Source organism: Condylostylus longicornis, unplaced genomic scaffold, assembly GCF_029603195.1.
Source record: "Condylostylus longicornis isolate FDR11 unplaced genomic scaffold, ASM2960319v2 ptg000028l, whole genome shotgun sequence".
NCBI lineage: Eukaryota > Metazoa > Arthropoda > Insecta > Diptera > Dolichopodidae > Condylostylus > Condylostylus longicornis.
Genome location: NW_026577997.1, coordinates 598,960 through 620,597, shown reverse-complemented (window position 1 = coordinate 620,597; position 21,638 = coordinate 598,960). Strand labels below are relative to the sequence as shown.

At 24.7% G+C, this 21,638-nt stretch overlaps 2 protein-coding genes across 5 annotated transcripts in view; both read right to left on the bottom strand.

The window, feature by feature from the left end:
• Nucleotides 1–14,744, bottom strand: part of LOC129607616 (uncharacterized) — a 52,196-nt gene extending 37,452 nt beyond the window's left edge. The window contains exons 1-4 of one of the 4 annotated variants that reach the window (XM_055518706.1): nucleotides 14,587–14,744; nucleotides 13,944–14,099; nucleotides 12,460–12,602; nucleotides 446–910 (exon numbers count right to left, since the gene is read on the bottom strand). In XM_055518706.1, the coding sequence (XP_055374681.1) occupies nucleotides 446–658 (213 nt within the window). In that variant the 5' untranslated portion in view covers nucleotides 659–910; nucleotides 12,460–12,602; nucleotides 13,944–14,099; nucleotides 14,587–14,744. Of the gene's footprint in view, nucleotides 1–445; nucleotides 911–12,459; nucleotides 12,603–13,943 lie in introns of all 4 variants that reach the window. The other 3 variants (XM_055518703.1, XM_055518704.1, XM_055518705.1) reach the window with 3 other exon arrangements.
• Nucleotides 14,745–15,208: 464 nt separating this feature from the next.
• Nucleotides 15,209–20,580, bottom strand: LOC129607612 (hypoxia up-regulated protein 1). Its single transcript, XM_055518697.1, has 6 exons — nucleotides 20,464–20,580; nucleotides 20,344–20,390; nucleotides 19,782–20,128; nucleotides 18,941–19,721; nucleotides 18,091–18,883; nucleotides 15,209–18,008 (listed from the first exon to the last, which is right to left on the bottom strand). Exons 3-6 carry the CDS (start codon nucleotides 20,114–20,116, stop codon nucleotides 17,095–17,097), a joined length of 2,823 nt encoding a protein of 940 aa, XP_055374672.1. The 5' UTR covers nucleotides 20,117–20,128; nucleotides 20,344–20,390; nucleotides 20,464–20,580; the 3' UTR covers nucleotides 15,209–17,094.
• Between the last annotated feature and the right edge of the window lie 1,058 nt (nucleotides 20,581–21,638).

The following is a 21,638-nucleotide window of genomic DNA, read 5'->3' as shown; positions in this document are numbered from 1 at the left end:
CAAATTTTACAAAATCTGAGTTGTCTGAGTTTACGGATACTCTACTACGTTTTTACTCTCAGTCAAAGTTTAAATTCTTAAACGTTTAAAAAAAGTCAATTAAGCGTCAAAATTGTAGATTTTTTTTTTTACATGCAGACAGTCTGACGTAGTAATTCAGTAAATAAATTTGATGTATTGAGTGACTATCATTACGTTAAAAATAATATAAAAAATATTTTTTTTCTTAATTTTTAATATGTAAGTATAAAATTATTTTAAATCTAAAAAAATTTTTTTTTTTGTTTTGACGTTTACGGATGATCAAAATTCAAAGTCAATTACGGGTAAAAAGTTTACTAGATTTCTGTCCGTAAAAGTTTTAGTTTCAGACAGTTTGCAGACTAAAATCAAAATTTTGACGTTAAAGAATTTGCGGATACACTTATAGAAAATTGTTTTTTACCTCAATTTCGTTTTCAGCTTCCAATTTTTCAAATAGTGCTGCACCACCGACACAATAAGCCACCACTAATGATATTAATGTTACATGTGATAAAATACAAACTGTGAAAGATGATAAAAATTTCCAAAAAACGCATATTGCCGCCAAACAACGACCACGTCGTCTTTCTGGATACCCTGATGGCGGAGGCATTGAATGTTCACGACGCGACATTTTCTGTTAATGTTTTTTATTAATGCACTTTAGATTTTCGTTGTACGTTTCTTAATATAGAAATGTTTTCAAAATTTTCAAAATTAATACTTCTTTTTATATATCTCATTAATTTTTTTATTTAAATTTTAAATGCTGCAATAATTTTTTTATTTTTTATACTTCTTGCAATCTTTTATTAGTAGATTATTGTGAATAAATTTATATAATTCTTCCATGACTACAACAAAATTCCAAGAGTGCTTCAAAGTTCTGTAAAGAAAATCAATAGGCTACATTTAAAATACATAATTATATTTACATTAAAAAGTCTATATTGCTTATTTTCATATTGTTATTTGAAATATTACGATTTATAGGAAAAAAGTTTTTTATACATAAATGGGAATCATAGATAATACAGCCATTCAAGATGGAAGTTAACATTAAAAAACCCTTTGATTTTTTTCCCCGCTTTTTTTTAATTAAAAGTAATTTTTAAATAAATTATTTATCATTTCCAATATGCTCTTAAGCTTCTTAACCGGTAATGATTGTATCTCTTTATTCCATTAATAAAAATATTTTTTATTTAATTTTATTGGGCTCTTCTATATTGTCATTCAATATATTTTATAATATCAAATAATTCATTACCGAATATTGAAAAAGTGCACATATTATATTGGGGTCTTTGCTTTATGTATGCAATTATTCATCATTTTTTTTAAAGTTGACATTGTTATAAAATGTAAATTGGTATGTTATACAAAAAACGTTCTGATAATCTTTTTTTTTGTGTTTAAATTATCAGAATATGTTTTAAAAAATGTATTGTGATAGACGAACTAAATATAGAATAGTAAAGAAAGATATAGGGTTACCATAATTATATCGTTCATTAAAAAAATTCCAAAAATATGTCTTAATAGCAAAAATTTTTCTTTGTTCAATTTTTTTTACAAAATAGGAATGAAAATATAACCTTTATAATTATAAAAATTATGTTTAATATGACGGTGTATTATTATATTACGCTTTGAATTGGATGTTGAGGTGTAAAAAATATCAAAAATAAAATTCAATAAAATAAGAAATGGATATTTTTCGAATTTTAAAATAATTATTTCTTTGTTTCATTATTATTATTAGTGTAATTGTAATGCATTATTATAAAAAACAATAATTAAGCATCATTTTAACTTTTTAATATTAAAAAACAAAAATAGTAATGATAATGATGTTAATGAATAACAAAAAAAAACTTCAAATAACAAAAATAAAAATACCCTCTCGAATACATCCTTTTTCAATTAACTTAATATCCTTGTATTTTCACTATTAACAAAAATCCAAAGAAAAAAAAAACAGAAAGCAATTTTTTACCTAAAACATTTATTTACACGCAACATAATATTTTTTATACACACATGTTCTTATGTACACTAAATACGCAACACACATATAATTATGTATTGTCCTTGGATAAATTTTCATTAACTTGTTACATTGTTTCGACACAAAGCAAATGAACAAAGAAAAAAACAAAACGTAGCCGAAAAACAAAAGTGAAAAATAATATTTAATTTTACATTCCCAATTGCTATTTTTTTATTTATTTTCATTTTCCCATTTCTGGCTTGAAATGCTAATTAATTTAATTATTGAAAAGTTATTAAAGTTTATTGGTAAATAATTATGATTTTATTAATTTTACACCAAAAAATTATAGTCATTTAAAAAGTCGAAATCCTTTGATAACTGAGAATCTTTCAAAGATTGCAAATTAAGTATTGATATACTTAAAATCGTAATTAAGTGAAAAATAAAAATAGATTTAAGTATAAAATTATTAACGTATGTAGTTTGGGTTTTTGTTTATTTAAAAAAAGAAGGGATCATATTAATTACAAATAAATAGGTTTTACAATCATTCAACTATAAATTGTAGCGAGGTTTGGTTACAAAACTCTTATCTCGCATAGATTACCCCAACTCAAAATTTTTGAAATTTGTTATAATATAACGTCTCTTTCCATTTCAAAATTTCTATTATGTTTTTATATTCAAATTTTGAACAATTTGTTAAAAAAACTTTAGTAGAAGATTAAGTCAGAAAATTTTCCTGTTTGATAGAAAATTACAAAAACTATAGAACCGGTGAATGGAAATGAATAGGATTTATTTGCAAATTTGTACAATTTCATTATGAAAATTTTCATAAATTAGATGTAAAAATACAACACTTCAACTTTGAAAATTAATAAATAAAATAATTGTAATTATTGTTAAAATACATACATACGCACCTATTTTCACTAAATTATTTGAACAAAAATGTCGATTTGTGATATTTAAAGTGAAGGAAATAAAATAAAGTAAATAAAAATAAATATTCAATATACAAATCAACCTGTTGACCACATTAAATATTTATTTAAATTGTAATTTTCTTTAAGGTTGTTAAGTTTAAGTTATTTGGTTTTTTGCTGATTGATATAGAACAAGGCTACCATTCTGCCTTTACATATTTATTGAAATTTATAAAATTGTGAAAACATACACAAAACGTAATATAAAATATAAAATGAGGTAGCAATTAGAATAAAGTATTTAAAAACAGCATAATTTAATTTAATGAAATATACGAATTCTTAAACGTCAACTTTGCAAAATTTTAAGTTTGCAAATAAGTAACATTAGTATGTTATATAATATATGTATGTATAAATAACATTTGTATGTTGAACATGACATAATATTTTCTTTGAAAACATGTTATACGAACGTAACCTTACTAAAATGTTCCGAATGAAGAAAAGGTGATAAAAATATTGAAAATTTAAATTTTGCAATATGTGAGCACAGATCGCCCCCTTAAACTAGTTACATCAAAATTATTTAGTATTGTTTCAATTGAAAGAAAAATAACCAATTTTTGTTTGTCAACCAGCACTGAACGTCTTTCATGATATTATCAAACAAAAAGTATAGAATAGATGTTATGCACCATTCATAAAATTTCCAAATCATTTTCTATAAAAATTTTTAGAACAAAACAGACTGAGAGTCTTATAAATATTTTAAATTATTTTACGTATACTCTTATTTAAGACCATATTTATGTCAAATTTTATTTAAATTTATCTCTTGCTCATATGGAATATGTTGCGTAAAGAAATGATGTGCAATAAATTTAATGATTTTTGTTGAAAATTTAAGATTAAAATTAAAATTTATTTCATATTCACACTATATGAATATGTTGTTGAACATTTATTTTTACAAAATAAATGATTGTTAAGTGAATTGTTTTTTTGAACTTAAGTCATTCATACATTATGTAAGTTTGAAGCCGTATATACATACATACTTATGAACAAATTTATTAAATGACTGTTTGTTTAAGAAAAGATAAAAGAAAAACTCAGTATAATTTTTAAAAGTATGAGATCACCATGGATTTCGTTTTATGTCTCAAAAATAAATTTTTTATTTCACCTCCCTAATTATGTACGTATGTATGCTAGTACAATATTAGATTGTCACTTAATTTTTAAGAATTTATATAGATATGGTAACTAAATTATAGAAAAGACGAAGCTTTTTTATATTCCTTAAAGATTCAAGATCAAAATCGAAGAGAAGAGAAAAAGACAATGACACCTTAGATATGTATAAAACGTTTCAGATTTTCAAGTAATGTAGATTTACCAGGCATTAAAAGAGGTTTTAAACTATTGTGCTACAATAATTAATTATTTTAAAAAATTTAATTTTTTGCATTGCTTAATATTGTCCTTCGAAAATTCTCTTACATAATCTCCTCTTTGGAATAATGTTCATTAATTAATTAATCTTTATTTAATTTTGTTTACAAGTTTTAATGATTTAATGATGAATTTTGCAGTTTTCTCTATATTTTTCGTATTTTGTTAATTAATGTTCTCTTGTGTTAATTGTAAATGTTTTTAAAAAAAAAAACTAATTTTATCTTTTTTAATATTGTAACAACCTCCTTTAATGAATGAAATTTATTCAATTCAGGAATACAAAAAAAAAAATGATTTTCTTGAATTTTTTTCTTTAAAACCATCAATTCAAAGAAAATCCTCGTCAGTGAAAAATTTAATGATTATTAAGCATTATACAAACTATATATTCTTCCTTATATTTTGCACTTGTTATTAATTATAATCACATGCAAATTTCTTCACTTTGAATAATCTACTGTGATGCAAAATATCCATACTTAATTAACAAGTTTTTATACACATCGCCAAAATATCTTCATCGAACGTAATAAATTACGAATTGCAAGCTAAAAAATGCTTTAATGAACATTAATAAATTAAAATTTATTTAATAAAATAAGCACAACATACCGAAGTTATACGTATGCAATTTGATTTTAAATTCCGTTATGTATTATACTTTTTCAGGACTCTTCACAATAATTTGATGAGCAAAACATTAATAATTAAAAAAAAAATTACGGAGGCTTTAACGGAGTAGTAATATAAAAACGAATGTTTATTTGAGTATTCAAGTCCGATTGTTAAGAAATCGTAGGGAAGCGGATATGCAAAGTGATCATCTTCTACTATCGGCTGGCTTAAAGCTTAAACCATTTAGCAACTGAAGTTTCAAGTGAATTTGTACGCAGAATTCAGGATGGGCTAACATAAAACAATAATACAAACAATATACCAGAAATACTCAGACAATAATACCACACTCCTGGAGAAAGGGTACAATAACAAAATTATCAAAGAAAGGAGGTGCAACAGATTGCAAGAATTGGTGTTGTATCACCATCCAGACCATAAAACATAGTAATAGATCATAGAATTATATTGGGTAGAACGACTTTCGGGAGAATTTGAGCAACATGAAGGTCCCCATACCTGGTGAGAAGCGCAAAAATAAGAATCTGCCACGTCAAGCAACCAACCAACCTTAAACTTTAAAAATATTGGTATTATTTAACATTATTTTATTTTATAAAACGAACATACATATGTAAATATGTAATTATATAAAAAACTGACATGATTTACAAATTTATTTCAAAATTAAATCTACAGGTTACAATTACATACCTAAACATACTTGTTATCCTTTTGTTCTCTTCCTAAATAGGATTGTAATAAATAGACTTATTGTATATTATGTAGAAGAAAAAATCTATGCCAAGTTATTCATTCCCAACAGGTGAAAACTTTTTTACACTATTAATGTAGCATTTATAATAAGTTATGCGCGTAAAAAATGGTATTGTATAATGTAAATTCACACAATCAACCATATATGTACACAAATTACATTATGTAATTTTATATTGTCAAGTATAAAGCAACATAAATGTTATACATTTCAGTTGTTGAAACTAAGCAAAAATAATGATATATTATAGAGGTATCAAAAAGGCCTAAGTTAGAGCTACTAATTTCGAATAAATTAACTTTAATAAAGCCTTAAAATAATTTTTTTTATTGAAAATAGATAATTTGAATAAAAACTAAGTTAATTAACTTGGGAAACTCCGAATTTAATTGAAAATTTTGAATTATATCGTAAAATTTAACAAGTCTTGGAATATATCGATTTTGTGCTATTATATAGTTTGCAATCGTCACTTTAGTCTCAAGATCCATACGTCTATAATAAAATTAATCACATTCTAACATTATAACTTATTTTTTCCTTTCTAAAAATCATAAAATCAAGGAAGCCTTTTAGAAAAATTAAAGTGAAACGAGGAACAAAATTTTTCACACACCCTGCACAAATCTTTCACTTAATTCCATAAAGCATCATTCTGTACGAGGCATACCTTATGTATAAACAAAAAAAAATTATAAAAACAAGCAATTTTGAATATATTAACATAATTTTCCATTGTTACCATTATTTCATAAAAGAAAAAGGACTGTTAACACAATTCTGTATATACCACCACTACACTCCAAAATAAATATTAACATGTTATAGAACGACACTATATATCCAAGTTTCACTTTTGTTAAAGTAAATATCTAATAAGCAGAGAAAGAAAAACAATAGCCTTAAATTAGTAATAATTCTGTTGGTTTAAATATACCAACCAGTAGGTTTCTTCCCTCAAAACATTATCAGTGTTTTACCTGTATGTACACGTACATAAGGATATATAAACATTTTTTTCCCCTTTTTAAATTTGCCACAAGATATACATCGTATTATTTCTGTTAGACTATACACTACTAATATAATGGGAGGTTTTTGTAGCGACATTTTGCAATATATTATTACAATAGAGTAATAAACCCAAGATCTAGATTGTGTATATATATCTATATCAGAAACCTATATGAAAATGTAGACAATGAATGAATTTTAACAGAATCATTATAAAGGAAAAAAGGTCGTCTATATATTGTAGAAATGAAGAAAGAAATCTATTATTTATATGCAGATGCATATTTAAAGTATCGCATTCGTAATGCTTTGAGGCAGATTCCTTTAAAAATATTTGTATATACATGCGTGTAAAAATTATATTTAGGTATGCTTAAAATGTTATGCTGGCGAAAAGTAATACAAAGCTTTTTTGTATTTCATAAATATCTGCATATTATATGGAACCTGTTGTTATATTTAAATTGAATTTTTGAAATATACCAAGATCTATTTACCAAGATCTGATTTTACAATACTATCCAAGATCTGATTTTACAATACTATCCGAAAATTGGCTGCTTTTTAATGGTAATTAGAACTTTCAAATTAGTACAAAATCTGTCGATCTTACTCAGATAAATCTACTGGTGTATGTATTTACTGAAAACAGTCGACCCCAACAAAAACACCAAGAGCACTAAAAACGATGTTTAATTTTTTAAACAACCTCAATATGCTCTTATGCTCCTGATAAATTTTTGAAGTTGTTGTAAAGTTTTGAATTCCTAATTATTTTTGTACCCTAAGAAACCGCATTTTTTGAGTTAATATGCTCATTTGTACCTCAAACAATAAAAATAGTTGAAACGGATTATAAAATTTTGTTTTTGTGACGGATTGAGCTCAAAATATTTAGAACATTTTTTGTTTTTTGATATACTCATTCTTTCTTTTTTTTATTAACCCCAGAATAAGTACTTAAAATACAATTTTTTTGTTTTCAATTGTTTTATGTGTGCATGTACATAGTTTTAAATTTTCAACTTATTAGGCTTAAGGAAAATGGAAAGTGAAACAAATTTAATTTGGAAAAATTTTATAGAAATTTTTTTAAAATTGGGTACTGCGCTCTCGTTTCCAATATAAAAAATTACTTTAAAATTTTATCATTATTTAAAATAAATACAATTTTGAAAATAAACTTAACATTTGTGATTTCAAGTAATTTAAAAAATCGGAACTTTCTTTTAAGAATTCACTAATAAAAAATCTTTAGCAATTCTTTCTTTTTAACTAAACTAATTAAATAGTAAATGTAATGTATTTGAATTTACTCACTTAAAATTTTGATAGAAATTTTTTTAAAACTCATTAAGGACATTTTAACCAAGACCTATCCTTTGTAGCTACATATATGTATGTAATTGGGGATCTAGCAATACAATTATATTAGAAAAGAAAAATATCAAAAATAAAATTAAAAAAGAAAAATTTTTTTTTTGAAATGCAAAAAACTGAAAAAAAGATCCACTAATTATGTAAAATATTTCAAAGAAAAATAAGTGAAATACAACAGTGATAAAATTTCCCGATTTCTTAATACATTGCTAATACTTTTCACTTGAGCAGTATTAAATCTGTAGCGGTGCAAAGCAAAATCGATAGCTGGAAAATTCTGTACCGGTCTTTAAAGTTATGCTAGATTCATTTGAATAATAACATGTTATGTATGTATGTATATGCGCACGTTCGTCACTTAACAACTATATTTTAATTTTATAAAAAATGCAGTTATTCGAGAATTACTCTCTATAATTTATATTGCATGATATAATAATCTTGTAATTTCCAGGGATTTTTGTATTATTGTAGCTTTTAGACTAGTGAAACTACAAGGTGGTAAATAAGCGAACTTCTGGGTTAAAAATTTTCGGATTTTATTCAGCTTCTTGGGTAACGATAATTTGTCATGTTATAAATGGGTAACGAAAATTTGTCATGTTATTATTATTTTTCTTACATGGCCAACGTTATTTGCGAGTCCTTTAAGTTTTCTCTACATTGCAGTCGGGAAACTATACATATATAGTAAAATTATATAGAAAATGTTCATACTCAAAATTAAATTAATTACAAATTTCAACAAAATAATAATGAAAACCCATTTTTATTTTTCATTTTTTCAAAAAAATGGAGAGAAAAAAATTCAAAATACAAAGTGTTTTTTCTTTTTATTTTGCCATTAAAAAAACATCAATTTGACCCAAAAAACAAAATTAACAAAACGACAACAAATGTTTAGGAAAAATATGTACAAATTAGTTGAACAAAATTATCTTTCTATGTATAATTTTAATTCGAATTTGTTCTTCCCTATCCAATAACATTAAAAGAAAGTTTTCCTAATGAAACTATTTATTATTGTGTCCCATATGGTTACAAGAAAAAAGCTATTGAAAATTACTTTTCTTTTCATCAATGTGCTAAAAATATATTATGTTTGTATATATAAAAAGGGACATAATGTATATTTTAAAACAATAACAAGCATAATATTAAATATTATTATTGGACAAATGTTAATTTAGCAAACCACACTCTCTCCCTATGTGAACCATTTTAAGTAAACTCCAAATTTCAAATCTTTTAACGTAAATCATTCATTTTCTTATTGAAGCTAGGTAATTGAGTATAGCAATTATACAGAGATTGGAAAATCTATCAAATCTCTTATTAAATCAAAGTAAAATGTTAAAACGTAAAATCAAACATGTGTTAGTCGGTAACACCAAAACTGTATATTGAAAATTTGCTAATTTTTCTTCCAATATTTTTGAAAATTAAAAGATTTCAACAAAAAATTTTTTATATTTTTTTATCTATTATAATTTTATTTTCTATTTTTATGCTTTTGTTTTCTTTGAAAACAATTTTTCTTTGTTTTGTTTCTGCAAAAATTCAATTTGTAAGTTGTGAGATGCTCGCGTACATACATGAAAACATTTTTAACGCTTGGTCAGTTATTTTCTTTGTATAAAACCAAAAAAAAAAGGAAGAAAAGAAAAATAAATTTTTGATTTTATTTTCCGATATACTCAAATTTTTTGTTTTTTTCTTCGTATATTTTTCCATTTTGATTAAAAGAAAATAGCTATACAAAAAAAATTGATTGAAAAGGCAATCATAGTGGTATATTGTATGTGTTTAGGTACATGCTGTAATTTTGTGAATCTATGCACTAGTATCCTTTTTTCTTTTTCGTATTTTTCGAGAAAAAAGAAAATATTTTTAGTAAAACTAATTTATCAATAACAAATATGATCGCTTATCCTGGCTATATTGCATTTTTTTTAAGATAAATTTTGTTTTAAAACTTTAAATTAAATTTCAATAAAATGAAATTTTTTATAGCGAGTATATTCGTTTAAATAAAAGCACTAGAAAAAATATATTATGTGTATGTATATGATTTCTAAATTAAACTACTAGAGCACTTAGAAGTAAAAAGTTTCAATTTTAATTGACTGTCATTTATATTTTGGACGAAATCAAATTCATAATAAAATGATTTTACAATCATTTTTTTTTAAATAATCAAAACGAAAAAATCATAATTTTGACAACAACGAAACGAAAAAACATAATTTTGTTACATCATTACGCATATATCTTTATATAAGTATGTAAAATTTTTAAAAAATAAACATTAAAGCCAAAAGTGTTTTAAATCAATTTCATACTTTAAACCTTGTTCTACAAAATTTTCTCCCAATAAGCATTTTTTAAATCGATCTCACTTTCTATATATGTATACAGTGCCAAATACATTTTTCATTTCCAATTTCTATATGAAATTACAATCGATTAAAGTTAAAGATTCTTCACACATTGTATTCCGATATAATAAAGAAAAAAATGTTAATTAATTCAAAAATCTCGTTGACTTGAATAAGAAATGAATATAATAACTTAAAAAAATTGAATATCTCTGACTAAAAAAATTGAATAACTTATCTTACACAGACATTACAATATTTTAAACACGATTTAAAAAAGCAAAGAAAAATTAAAGAAAAATTTCTTTCTTCTGAACACATGTCAATTCGATTATATAACAGATGTTTTATAAATAAAATGAAAAAAAAAATCAAAGATATAGGATAAAATATCCTTTTTTTCATAGACTCTAACATTAAATGTGTGGTTGTTAAATTGTATTATATTCAATTGCAAAATGAATAATCCTAGATTGCTGTTGACATTGATTTATAGTTTTTAATAGTATACAATTTTTCTTATAATTCTCTATGTATGTATGTAAGTATATGAAAATTCAGAATAAAAACACTAGCACAAAATGTACATGTTGATATACTAGACTCGTTTGTATAATGTACAAATTAAATATATTCTTGTCTACTACATTGCATTTAAATTTTTCGCATATACACACATCTATTATAAGTATACATGTACATACACATGAATATGAATAAAATCTAAGAAAATATAAATTTTGATACAAGCAGTTTCGAATAAAATCCTCTTGAACAAATTAAAGAGAAAAATACAAGTACAATAAACTGTATAAAGTTGTGTAAAACTAATAGTCTAATCATCATAAAAACAAGTAAATTTTTGTATAATAAGTGAGGGGGAAGAAAGATGGGAGACCGAACATATAAGTTTTTTCAATTAATATGTAAGAAAAATTCCAATTCCAAATTTTTTTAGACAAGAGTTTCCATCACACACTTGATTTTAGTAAAAAGTACTTGACTATTATTTATTATTCATTCACATTGGTTATAAGATATTTAACCGTTACTGTTTTTTAGTTAAATTATCTTTGTCAAAAAAAATGATTTCAATTGTCTAAAATAAATTTAAATATTACTCGGGAATTTGATATAAGGTAAAAGTGAGTAATTTATAACAAAAATTAGAGAATTATAGCATATTTTCTATAAAATTTCTCTCAATCCAAATAAATAACCAAATATTAGTACGATAATTTCATAAAATAGTAAAGTAGAATCTTTTCAATGTAGTACCTACACAAATTTTTGACCAAGAAACAAATTTAACTATACAGTCACTAAGGCATAATTGATCTACTATAAACGCTTTGGTTTTCCTAAGTAACGATAAAATTACAATATTCTTTCGATAGATTATCATAATAAAATATTTAATATAACAGCTACCAAATAATTCAGTTTTTAATATTATTACGAGTATATGGTAATCCTAAATTATATTGCCATATAAATATCGAACTTAATTTACAATAATTTATATTTTAAAATTATATTTTTCTATTTTTAGGTTAAATGAAGTTATATAACTTGTGTCAACATACTGCATTAATAATTGATTTTGTCTGCAATTTCAACAATTAAAATTGTTCTTAATATATGTGTATTATGTGTGAAATATGGACAATAACAATATGTATGCACAGATGTGTAATTAAAATTGTATGATATAAATATAGAAATATTGGTTACTACAATTTTCTATATCTACTTTACAATTTAAGTGTTTTCAATTTTTCGATGTGGTAATTATTAAATCTATGTTCAATATATGTATGTTAAAAATTAAAATGAAATTATTCATTATTTTACTTTACTTTTACGAGTAAGTAATATTAATACCCTTTACATTTTTTCCAACATATATAGTCATCATGTTTCGAGTTAGTTGAATGATGGGGACTGTGTTGATATTAGCTCCAGTTAACAACAAAAACCGGCACCAAACCATCTATCGCAGGTTACATATAAAACCGGCAGCTTTTCTTCAGTTACAAATAAAAGTTAAAAATTGGATAATAAAAGAACTTTAAAAATACTATTATTACGATAGTAAATTGGTAAGTTTGATTTTAGATAAATTATTTTAAATTTTAATTTGCAATTTATTTTTTCAATGGTTTTAATTAACATATAAAATTCATTTTTTCTATTCTGGTTTTAAATTCCAAATAAGTTTTTAAATTAAAGAGCACATAATTTCTCAAAATATTTAAAAAAATTAAATTTGTCAAATATTTCACCAGATTTCTCAAATCTAATTCTGTTTCTATACAAAATTTCTAATGCACTGCAATTCATAACACTTCAAAACATTACGAATAGAGAACTATATTTATAATTCAATACTTTAAATTCTTTAAAATTAGTTAAATTTCGAAATAATAAAGAAAAAAAAAATTTAATGAAAATTTTTCCTGTCGGAAAATGGATTTTCTTTTCAGGCGAACATTAATGAGTTTTTTCTTTTGTTCTACATATTTTCTATTTTCTTCCATTTTTATTTTCACTGCTCTGCTCTACATATTAAAATTTTTGTGGTTTTGGTAATATTAGATAGGTAGGTGCTTTAATTATATAACAGAAAAAGAATTTTTATAATGAAAGGCACTGAATTCTTTTTTTTTTTGAAAATATTTACTAAAATATTTTCTAATTAAAAAGGAGTAAGACTATGTTTTAAATAATTTAAAATTTCGATTCATAAAATAATCTAATTTCCAATTTTAAGGTATTTTGTGTTTTGAAATGCTAAATATGATTTTGAAAAAAATTTTGGTTTTAAAAAAATATTAAATTAAAAAACCCAAAAACAATATCAATAAATCAGGTAACAGTGCACCACGACCCGAAGGAATGATCTATTGTTCCCTGGTTCAGCAAAAATTCAATCAAATAAAAGTTTCAAAATAAATTCAAGGATTAAATTTAAAGCTTCTGTTGTCTTTCAATTAAAAAGTCATATTAGACTAGATTAACTTTTTCTTCAAATTATGAAAGCATAGCAAAATCTTTTTCATTTTTTTTCTTTTGTATCTTGTGTTATAAGAATCACATGAAATAAACGGACTCGTAAAATATTGTCACTATTTAGTTTAACAATAATCTTTTACCTCAACAACTACATATTTCTAATTTTAATCCTAATTCATTTTCCAAGAAAAAAATTAAAGTTCATTAAACTTTCAGCTTAGTGTATTTTTTTAGTTTACATTTTTCATAGTAAAAATTTGCTAATCAAGTATTTTTAAATATTGGAACATTTCGGTCCCCCTTATTAAATAAATGCAACATCGATTCATTTAATTTATATTTTCGTTACTTACATTCACAATATTTTGCATTTTCGGTAATTATATCGAAAATTTTGAGCAAAAACAATTGGGTTTTTTTATTTATAAATTATTTATTTTGAATAATTTACGTATAACGTGCACATACACAAATTTTCATATTTTACATTATTCAATTATTGATTCAAACTGATCGTATACAAAAACAATAATATAAGAAAAAGTTGAGAAAAGTTATAAAAACAATTTTCCATAATTTTCACACATGGTTTTCCATTAAAAAGTTTTCTTCTTTTTATCTCACTCTATCATCTTTCACGTTCAATATCTCAAGAATGGCAAAATTTTATTCTTATCTCTTTCTATATTTTATTTACCGATACAATCACTTTGTTTTATTTTTATTTTTCATTTACAACACTAAATTATTAAATATTTTTATTATAAAATTACGAATTTAACTTTTGAGATTTTTTAAATTCAAGAAATAAAAATAAATATTAGAAGAAAGAATAATTTTTGTATTATACTCATACTTCATGTATACTTCAAAATTTTTCTTAAATTATAATTTATTATCAAAATATATTAGCACAAAGTATAATTATGAATGTACGCTTGTATAATATTCTCTTTACACATGCGAAAACTACAAATACATATTCCTATTGCTTACACAAAAAAGTTTCTGTTTTAATGGAAATGTTATACGGGTATTTTATAAAAAGAATAATTTTATCCAAGAAGATACATATATTATTTTCACTTTTATTTGCTCCTTCGATCTTTATAACACGATCCCTTTGGAAAAACTAGAAATATTTTCATTGACCATTTCATTTGTGCCTCATATTTCTTCTTTCTTTTTCGAATTCAGCTTTGTTGAGAGAAAATTTACTCAGGAAGTTAATAATACTTAATATACATTCACTTTATACTTAACCATATACTATATAGATATATTCAATATTAACTCTATTTACTATAAAGTGTAAATTTAAAAATTTTGAAATTTTCTCCAAATTTTTATAAAAAAAAAATGAGCACATTATAAATTTACTCATTTTTTTTATTTTTTACGGTATACAATAAAACAAGTACATTATTATCTGAATTTGTACGAAAAATATTATTTTTCGTATCTATATTATTATTTTAATGAGTGATCTTCTACATAACATATCAACAGTGGCCCAATGTAGTATCAAATCAGAGTAATTTATTAAACCACATAATACTAGTTTTGTTTTAAACAGCTTTTATTACATATTATGAATCAATTTTAATAAAACACTAAGTTTAAGTTTTTTACATATTTTATTTTTATTTTATTTTTTTATTATTGTTTCAGTACTTTTGATAACTTTGATCAAAATGCATTCATGTATTTATATGACCACGAAATATAATTTTAAAGAAAAAGATCTTTAACTGATTTAAAATAGAAGAAAATATACAAATTATTTATAAAAGTTTATAATTATTTCTTCTATCTTAAATGTAATATTAAAATAATTGCATCTATGGAATGAAGTAGGCTAATTTAAAAAAAAATATTTAAAATTAATTTAGAACGTAAATTATTTTAATCCTAATTTAAAATTAAATTTCTTTTGATAGAAAGCAAGAGGATATAAAACTAGACCAAATCTTTCTAATTTTTACATTAAATTAAATTAAATAATAGTTTTAGTGTATATTAAAATTGAAAATTCAAATAAATTTTATATTCTAGTCGACGTTATGATACGGAAGTTGAACTACGATTCAAAATTTATTGAATTCTGCTCTTATTTCATATAATGGAATATCCAAAAATTGTAGTTTTGTCAATTTAGCCTTACTTAACAATGCATAAACATATTTGTTTCTGAAATTTCAATATTTTTAAAAGTGGATGATACATAAATTCTGAACTCTAATTTACATTTTAAGTCATATTCCGAGTAAATTATTTTCATCTTTTCATTTAATAGTCATGAAGAAACTTTAATATTCAAATATTATTTAACTTAAGATTTCGTTTTTGTATAGAAATTCTTTGCATATTTATAAACTATCTAATTTTTTGTGAAGACAAAAAAAATTTTTGACTTCCTTTAAGTTATCCAAACCATCTAGCACCTTTGCATATAAATAATTTTAATAGATCATAAGTCCAGTTAATTAACAAATTTTCTAAAGCCTTTCTAAGTTTGGTAATATTTAATTGAAAGCCTTATAAATATGACACTAAAATTAATCGAGTTAATACACATATTTCAATTACAGTATATAAAATGTAACTTGAAATATTTCTAGTTCTTAAAAATTAATTAAAGTTCAAAAATTTAGCATGAATCTTATAGTGACAACCACAATTTTTCGAATTTTAAAAAGTTGTCGTTTATTATTCACAAAAAATAGTTAAAACTGTATTTTCAATTACTTCAAATATTATTTAAAAAAAAACGAAAGAATTAAATTATACCAAACATCTCTAACAATTAGAAAAAAAATAGATAATTAAAAAAAATTATAAACTCCTGATAGAACTAATATTTAATTTTTAGCGTAAAATATAAATACAATAACGAAATGTCTTATATCTTATAGTAATTCTACTTTATTATTTTTTATTGTAAATTCCATAATTTTTCAAAACTGTATAATTACTATAAATTGAGTATGCGCTCAATATTTCCTGTATTTTTCTAGTAGTAAACCTAAAATTTTACAAGAAAACTAATAAACGACTAATAGTTATGTACGAAATAGCCACAAGCTTCAAATAGGAAAAAAAAAATATTGTATTCGAATTATAAAAAATTGCACTAGACGAAAATTTATTATTTGAAATTTCATTTACGATGAATTACAAATGTATTTACAAAATTCTTTTATAAATAATAATCTTTTTACAAAATTAACTGAAATTTAAATATAATATAAGAGCAAATCATCTTTTTAAAAGACAAGGAGTTCCATTAATACACGTTTTGGTTTTTTGTCACAAAAAAATATCCTTTTTTGAAAAAAAAAATTTTTTTTGTTATAATTATTTTAAAAGAAAATTCTACAAAGCATTTGAAAATTGTGCCTAAACTTAAAAATTATACAAAATTTTCTCCCATTCATTTTTTAAGATATTTTGTTTTTATAAATAAATTCAAATCTATTTAAATATTATGATCAATTTCCTTTTTTACAATTCTGAATGATTTTCATCATCCGAATCAGATTTTTCTTGTTTTGTTTTCATTTCTCGGTTGATATCTTCATTTTCTTCGGTCTCATTATATTTAGGCACTGGTTCATCTATATCTTCTTTTATTGGCTTTTCAACATTATCTTCAACAGTTTTGTTAATATTATCACTTTTTCCATTTTCTTTTTCTGGGGTTGTAGGTTTTTTTGGACGCCATATTTTCAACTTGTTAACCAAATATTTAACTTCACGATCCAATAAAGCCATTTTATCTGTAATATCTTTGACAGTTAATCTTACTGGTTCATTGGATTTCAATTTATTCTGCTCTTTTGTTTCAGTTTTTTGCCATTGAATTGTTTCATTGATTATACGATCCAATGTTTCCAATTCAACAGAAGTAAAAACATCCTTTTCAGGATTTTTTTCTAATGTTAAATTTTGGGCTGTAGCAAGAAATTTCTTTGCATGTTCAATCATACCACTTAAAGCTTTTAAAGCTTCGGGACGTTCATCGTGCTCCCAATGACGTGCATAAACCTCATTTGTCAATTTCTTTAAATCAGTCAAGCGTTGATTTAATTCATCAGCTGTAGCCTCTTCTCCACCATCATAAAGCCACTCAGAAATTTGGCCACAAGATTCGAGAATCTTTTTAGTTTCTTCTTCTTTTGCGCATTTTAAATACTCCTGTTGCGTGAATTTGTCCTGTGTTTCGATTACATGTGATTCTAAAGCATTAAAAAGAGACTCACGTTGTTCTCGTTCAGATTCCATTTTATTAATATTTTTCAATTTTTGATAAATCTCTTCAAATCCATCGTCAGCTAGTGGGGTAACGAATTGAATATTATATGTGTGAGGAACCGGAATCTTCTCTGTTACAGTCTTAACTGTTTCAGTTTTTGATGCTAAAATAATACAATAAAAAAAAGCAAATAATTTTTTATTTTATAAAACCTTTAATTGCTAATTTCGATTTGATCTACACACCTGTTGTATCCGTTGCGTTTAATTTCACTTTCTCTGTAGTATTATCCTTGGAACCTAAGTTTTCTCCCGCTTTTGAGTCTGTTGTCGATTCATCTTTTTCATTACTAGTTTCATTTTCAACTGTTTCTTTTTTATCTGCATCTTCTTTTTTTTCGTCTTCTTTTTTGTCACTTGATTCCACGTTGAATAGCTTGCTAAATGTATTTCCTATTTTTGAAAAAGTGCTTTCTTCTTGTTCTTCAATTTGTTGCTTTTCAAATAAAAATTCAACACTAGTTAAGTCTATTAAACCTGATTCATCCATAGCAAAGTGAGCTTTAATTCCTTTTGATTCAGATTTTTCGCCTTGATTTTTATTTAAAATTTCGGCAACATTTGTAAATTCAATATGCGATAAATTTAAATTTCCAATATATGAAATTTCCTGAGGACTTAAATGCGACAACTCAGCATAGTGAACATATATATCGAAATCAGCATTATGTTTGTTAAAAGTGATCACTTTTTTCTGTGGATAAACATTCATTGCTGTAAATAAGGTTCTTTTCACCTGTCTCGGTACTGATCCATTTCCTGGATCCCTTTCAAAGGATACATGGATCGGAAATATAACTGCGTCTCTCAAAACGAATCTTTTAACTTTGAATCCTGTAGCTAAATCGGCAGCCTTATATGCAGCTCCCATAGTAGCCGCTTCATCAGCGTTTAAATTTTTACCAAGTTCCTGTTTAATTTCTTGTTTCAAAATTTCCTGAATTTTTGGCACTCGTGTTCCACCGCCAAAAAGAATAACCTTAAATTTCATAATATTAAAATATTGTTTTAAATTATATTTTACAAAATTGTATACCTGACTAATAACATTCATTGTAAGACCAGACATTGCTAATGCTTGATTTAATGGTTTTACAATTCTTGGCCATAAGTTTTCACATAATTGTTCTAGTTTTTCTCTGGTAACTTGCAATTTGAAATCATGATCTTCAATTAAATTTTCAATTTGAGCAAAATGGTCAGTATTTGCACTCAAAACATTCTTTAAACGACCCGCTTCTTTAAACAGTTTAGCTAAGGCTCTCGGATTTGTCTTTACATCAGTTTTAGTTTTTTCCATTGCATTAAACTCATCAGCTAAATAATCACGAAGTCTTAGCTGAATTTCTAAGCCTCCTAAAGTTCTGTCGTAACCAACACCTAATACTTGAATAATCGGAGTTTTTTCTTTTGTTACCTTATCTCTAATCATTTGGAAACTAATGACAGCCGCAGAAGTTTTTTGTGCACCCATATCATAAAAAATGTAATATTGAGCAGTTTCATTAATGGAACCCTTGTTAAATACACCAAAATTGAGGGCTACTGCTGAATAGTCATTAATAAATTGAAGGACTTTTAAGTTTACTAAATTTGCTGCTACAAGTAAAGCAGTTCTTTCAGCTTGCCCAAAATAACCGGGTACAGTAAGAACACATTCAGTTATTTGTTGTCTTGTTGAATCTTCAGCGAATTCTTTAGCTTTGGCTAAGAGTTGTGCAACTAATTCTTCCACTTTATACTCTTGATCACCATCTTTAAATACAACAGTATTGCGTTCTTTGTCACCGATAATTTCATAGTAAGGGAAACGTTTTCTAAAATAATTGAATAGAAAAACTTATACTCATAGTTTCTCCATAATTTTGAAAACATACCTATAAAGATCAACAATTGGATTGTCTATAGTTTTACCCAATAAATCAAATAAATAACTATAAGCTTTGGCAGGAAATTTCACACCAATTGTTTGAGCATCTTCACCAAATGTACGTATACCATCTCGAAATGCCAGCACAGCCGGAGTCTTACGTTTTGATTCCTTATTTAAAGCTATTTCCATTGGTACACCTGGCGAAACAACACCAACTTTCATCCATTCATTACCTAAATCTACAGACATAACCGCTGCTCCTTTAACATTGCTAATATACGCAAGTATCAATGAAATTATAAGCCCCCATATGGGGAGCATTCTATTTGTTGTCGCCATTGAAATAAAATCCTGCAACAACGTAAAATTTAATCATTAACTAAATAAACAAATTATTCCATGTGGGTAGTAGCTACTATATTTGCTTTATCGATTCTTGTTATAATACGCTTTTTCATTCATTTACTTATTCCGAAATTAAAAATGTATGTACATATGTATGAACATACATTTACATACTATATTTAGGTTATAAGCCTACAATCACAAATTTTATTTTAACTCACCTAAATACTCTCTTCAGTTGGCTTTTCTTTCAAAAATAATAAACCTCCTGCGTATATGAACAGAAGCCTTCTTTATTCAAATGGTAATTATTTCACAAATCTCAAACTAAATTACATTACCTTAACTGAGAATAACTATTGGCAGTCAAAAACGCCGAATATCACAAATTGTTTTACCACGTCAGTTTATTTTACAGCTGACACAGCCCTCCTCCTTCCAAACTTTTTCGCTTTTCATCTAAAAACCACTTTGACTTTGACAAACACGTTAACAATATTTTTTCCCTTCTTGAAGACAATTGGGAAATTTCTATAGTAATGCATTCACAATTGACTGCAAAATTTTCCAAATTTTATTTTCACAATAACCGGATTCAGCAAAATATTTTTAAAACTTGAAAACATTACATCATTGTTCAAGTTGACATTTTTGATTACAATAATATTAAAAAATAATAATGTGATGTCTGACCTTCTTCTATCTTCGTGAAGGGCGTATTCACTTTTGTATGGAGTTTGTAACCATTTGAAGAAGTCGTCTCCGGTATGGGCATGTTATATTCTTCCTAAGCGTTGATTCTGGAGGGACATGTCCGTCCGTCCGTCTAATTAATATTATAGAGATATTAATTATATAATAGAGATATTAATATCAAATTTTGCAAAGGTGTGTCGAATTACATTCTACATATGATCTGAAAATTTTAATGGAATGGCTGCACTGGTTCAAGTAGCTGCTATACAATTCCAAATGCTAGTTGTATATATTCGGAAAAATAATAAAGCTAGATTCGTGGAACTTGGCAGTCGTTTATTCAACTTCAGATGAATTATATCCCTTAAGTTTTGGTAGAATAGTTGGATAGGTTCGAGTAACTGCCATGGAACTTCAAAATCTAATTTAAAATATTCAAAAAACTAATAAAATTAGATTCATGAATCTTGGCAGTCGTGTGTCCAAATTCTTTCAAAATATCTTTTGATTTGAGAGCAAAGTCCCAAAAAAAATCATTCACATAAACCAAACATGGAAAACAGTTTTTATAATGGGAATTTTTTTTTCAAATGTACAAATTTTGTGTAAATACTGTAAATAAATTTAATCTCATAATATTTAAAAGAATAGGCGCGAACCAATATTTCATAATATTTCCAACAGATGGCGCCTCATGGTTAAAGAAGAAATTTATACCATAAAATTGCATTCACAGTTATATATTAAAAAAGATTGTATTTTTTTGTAATTTCAATTTATATAATATATTGTATAAATTTATACATGTAGGATTGTGAAC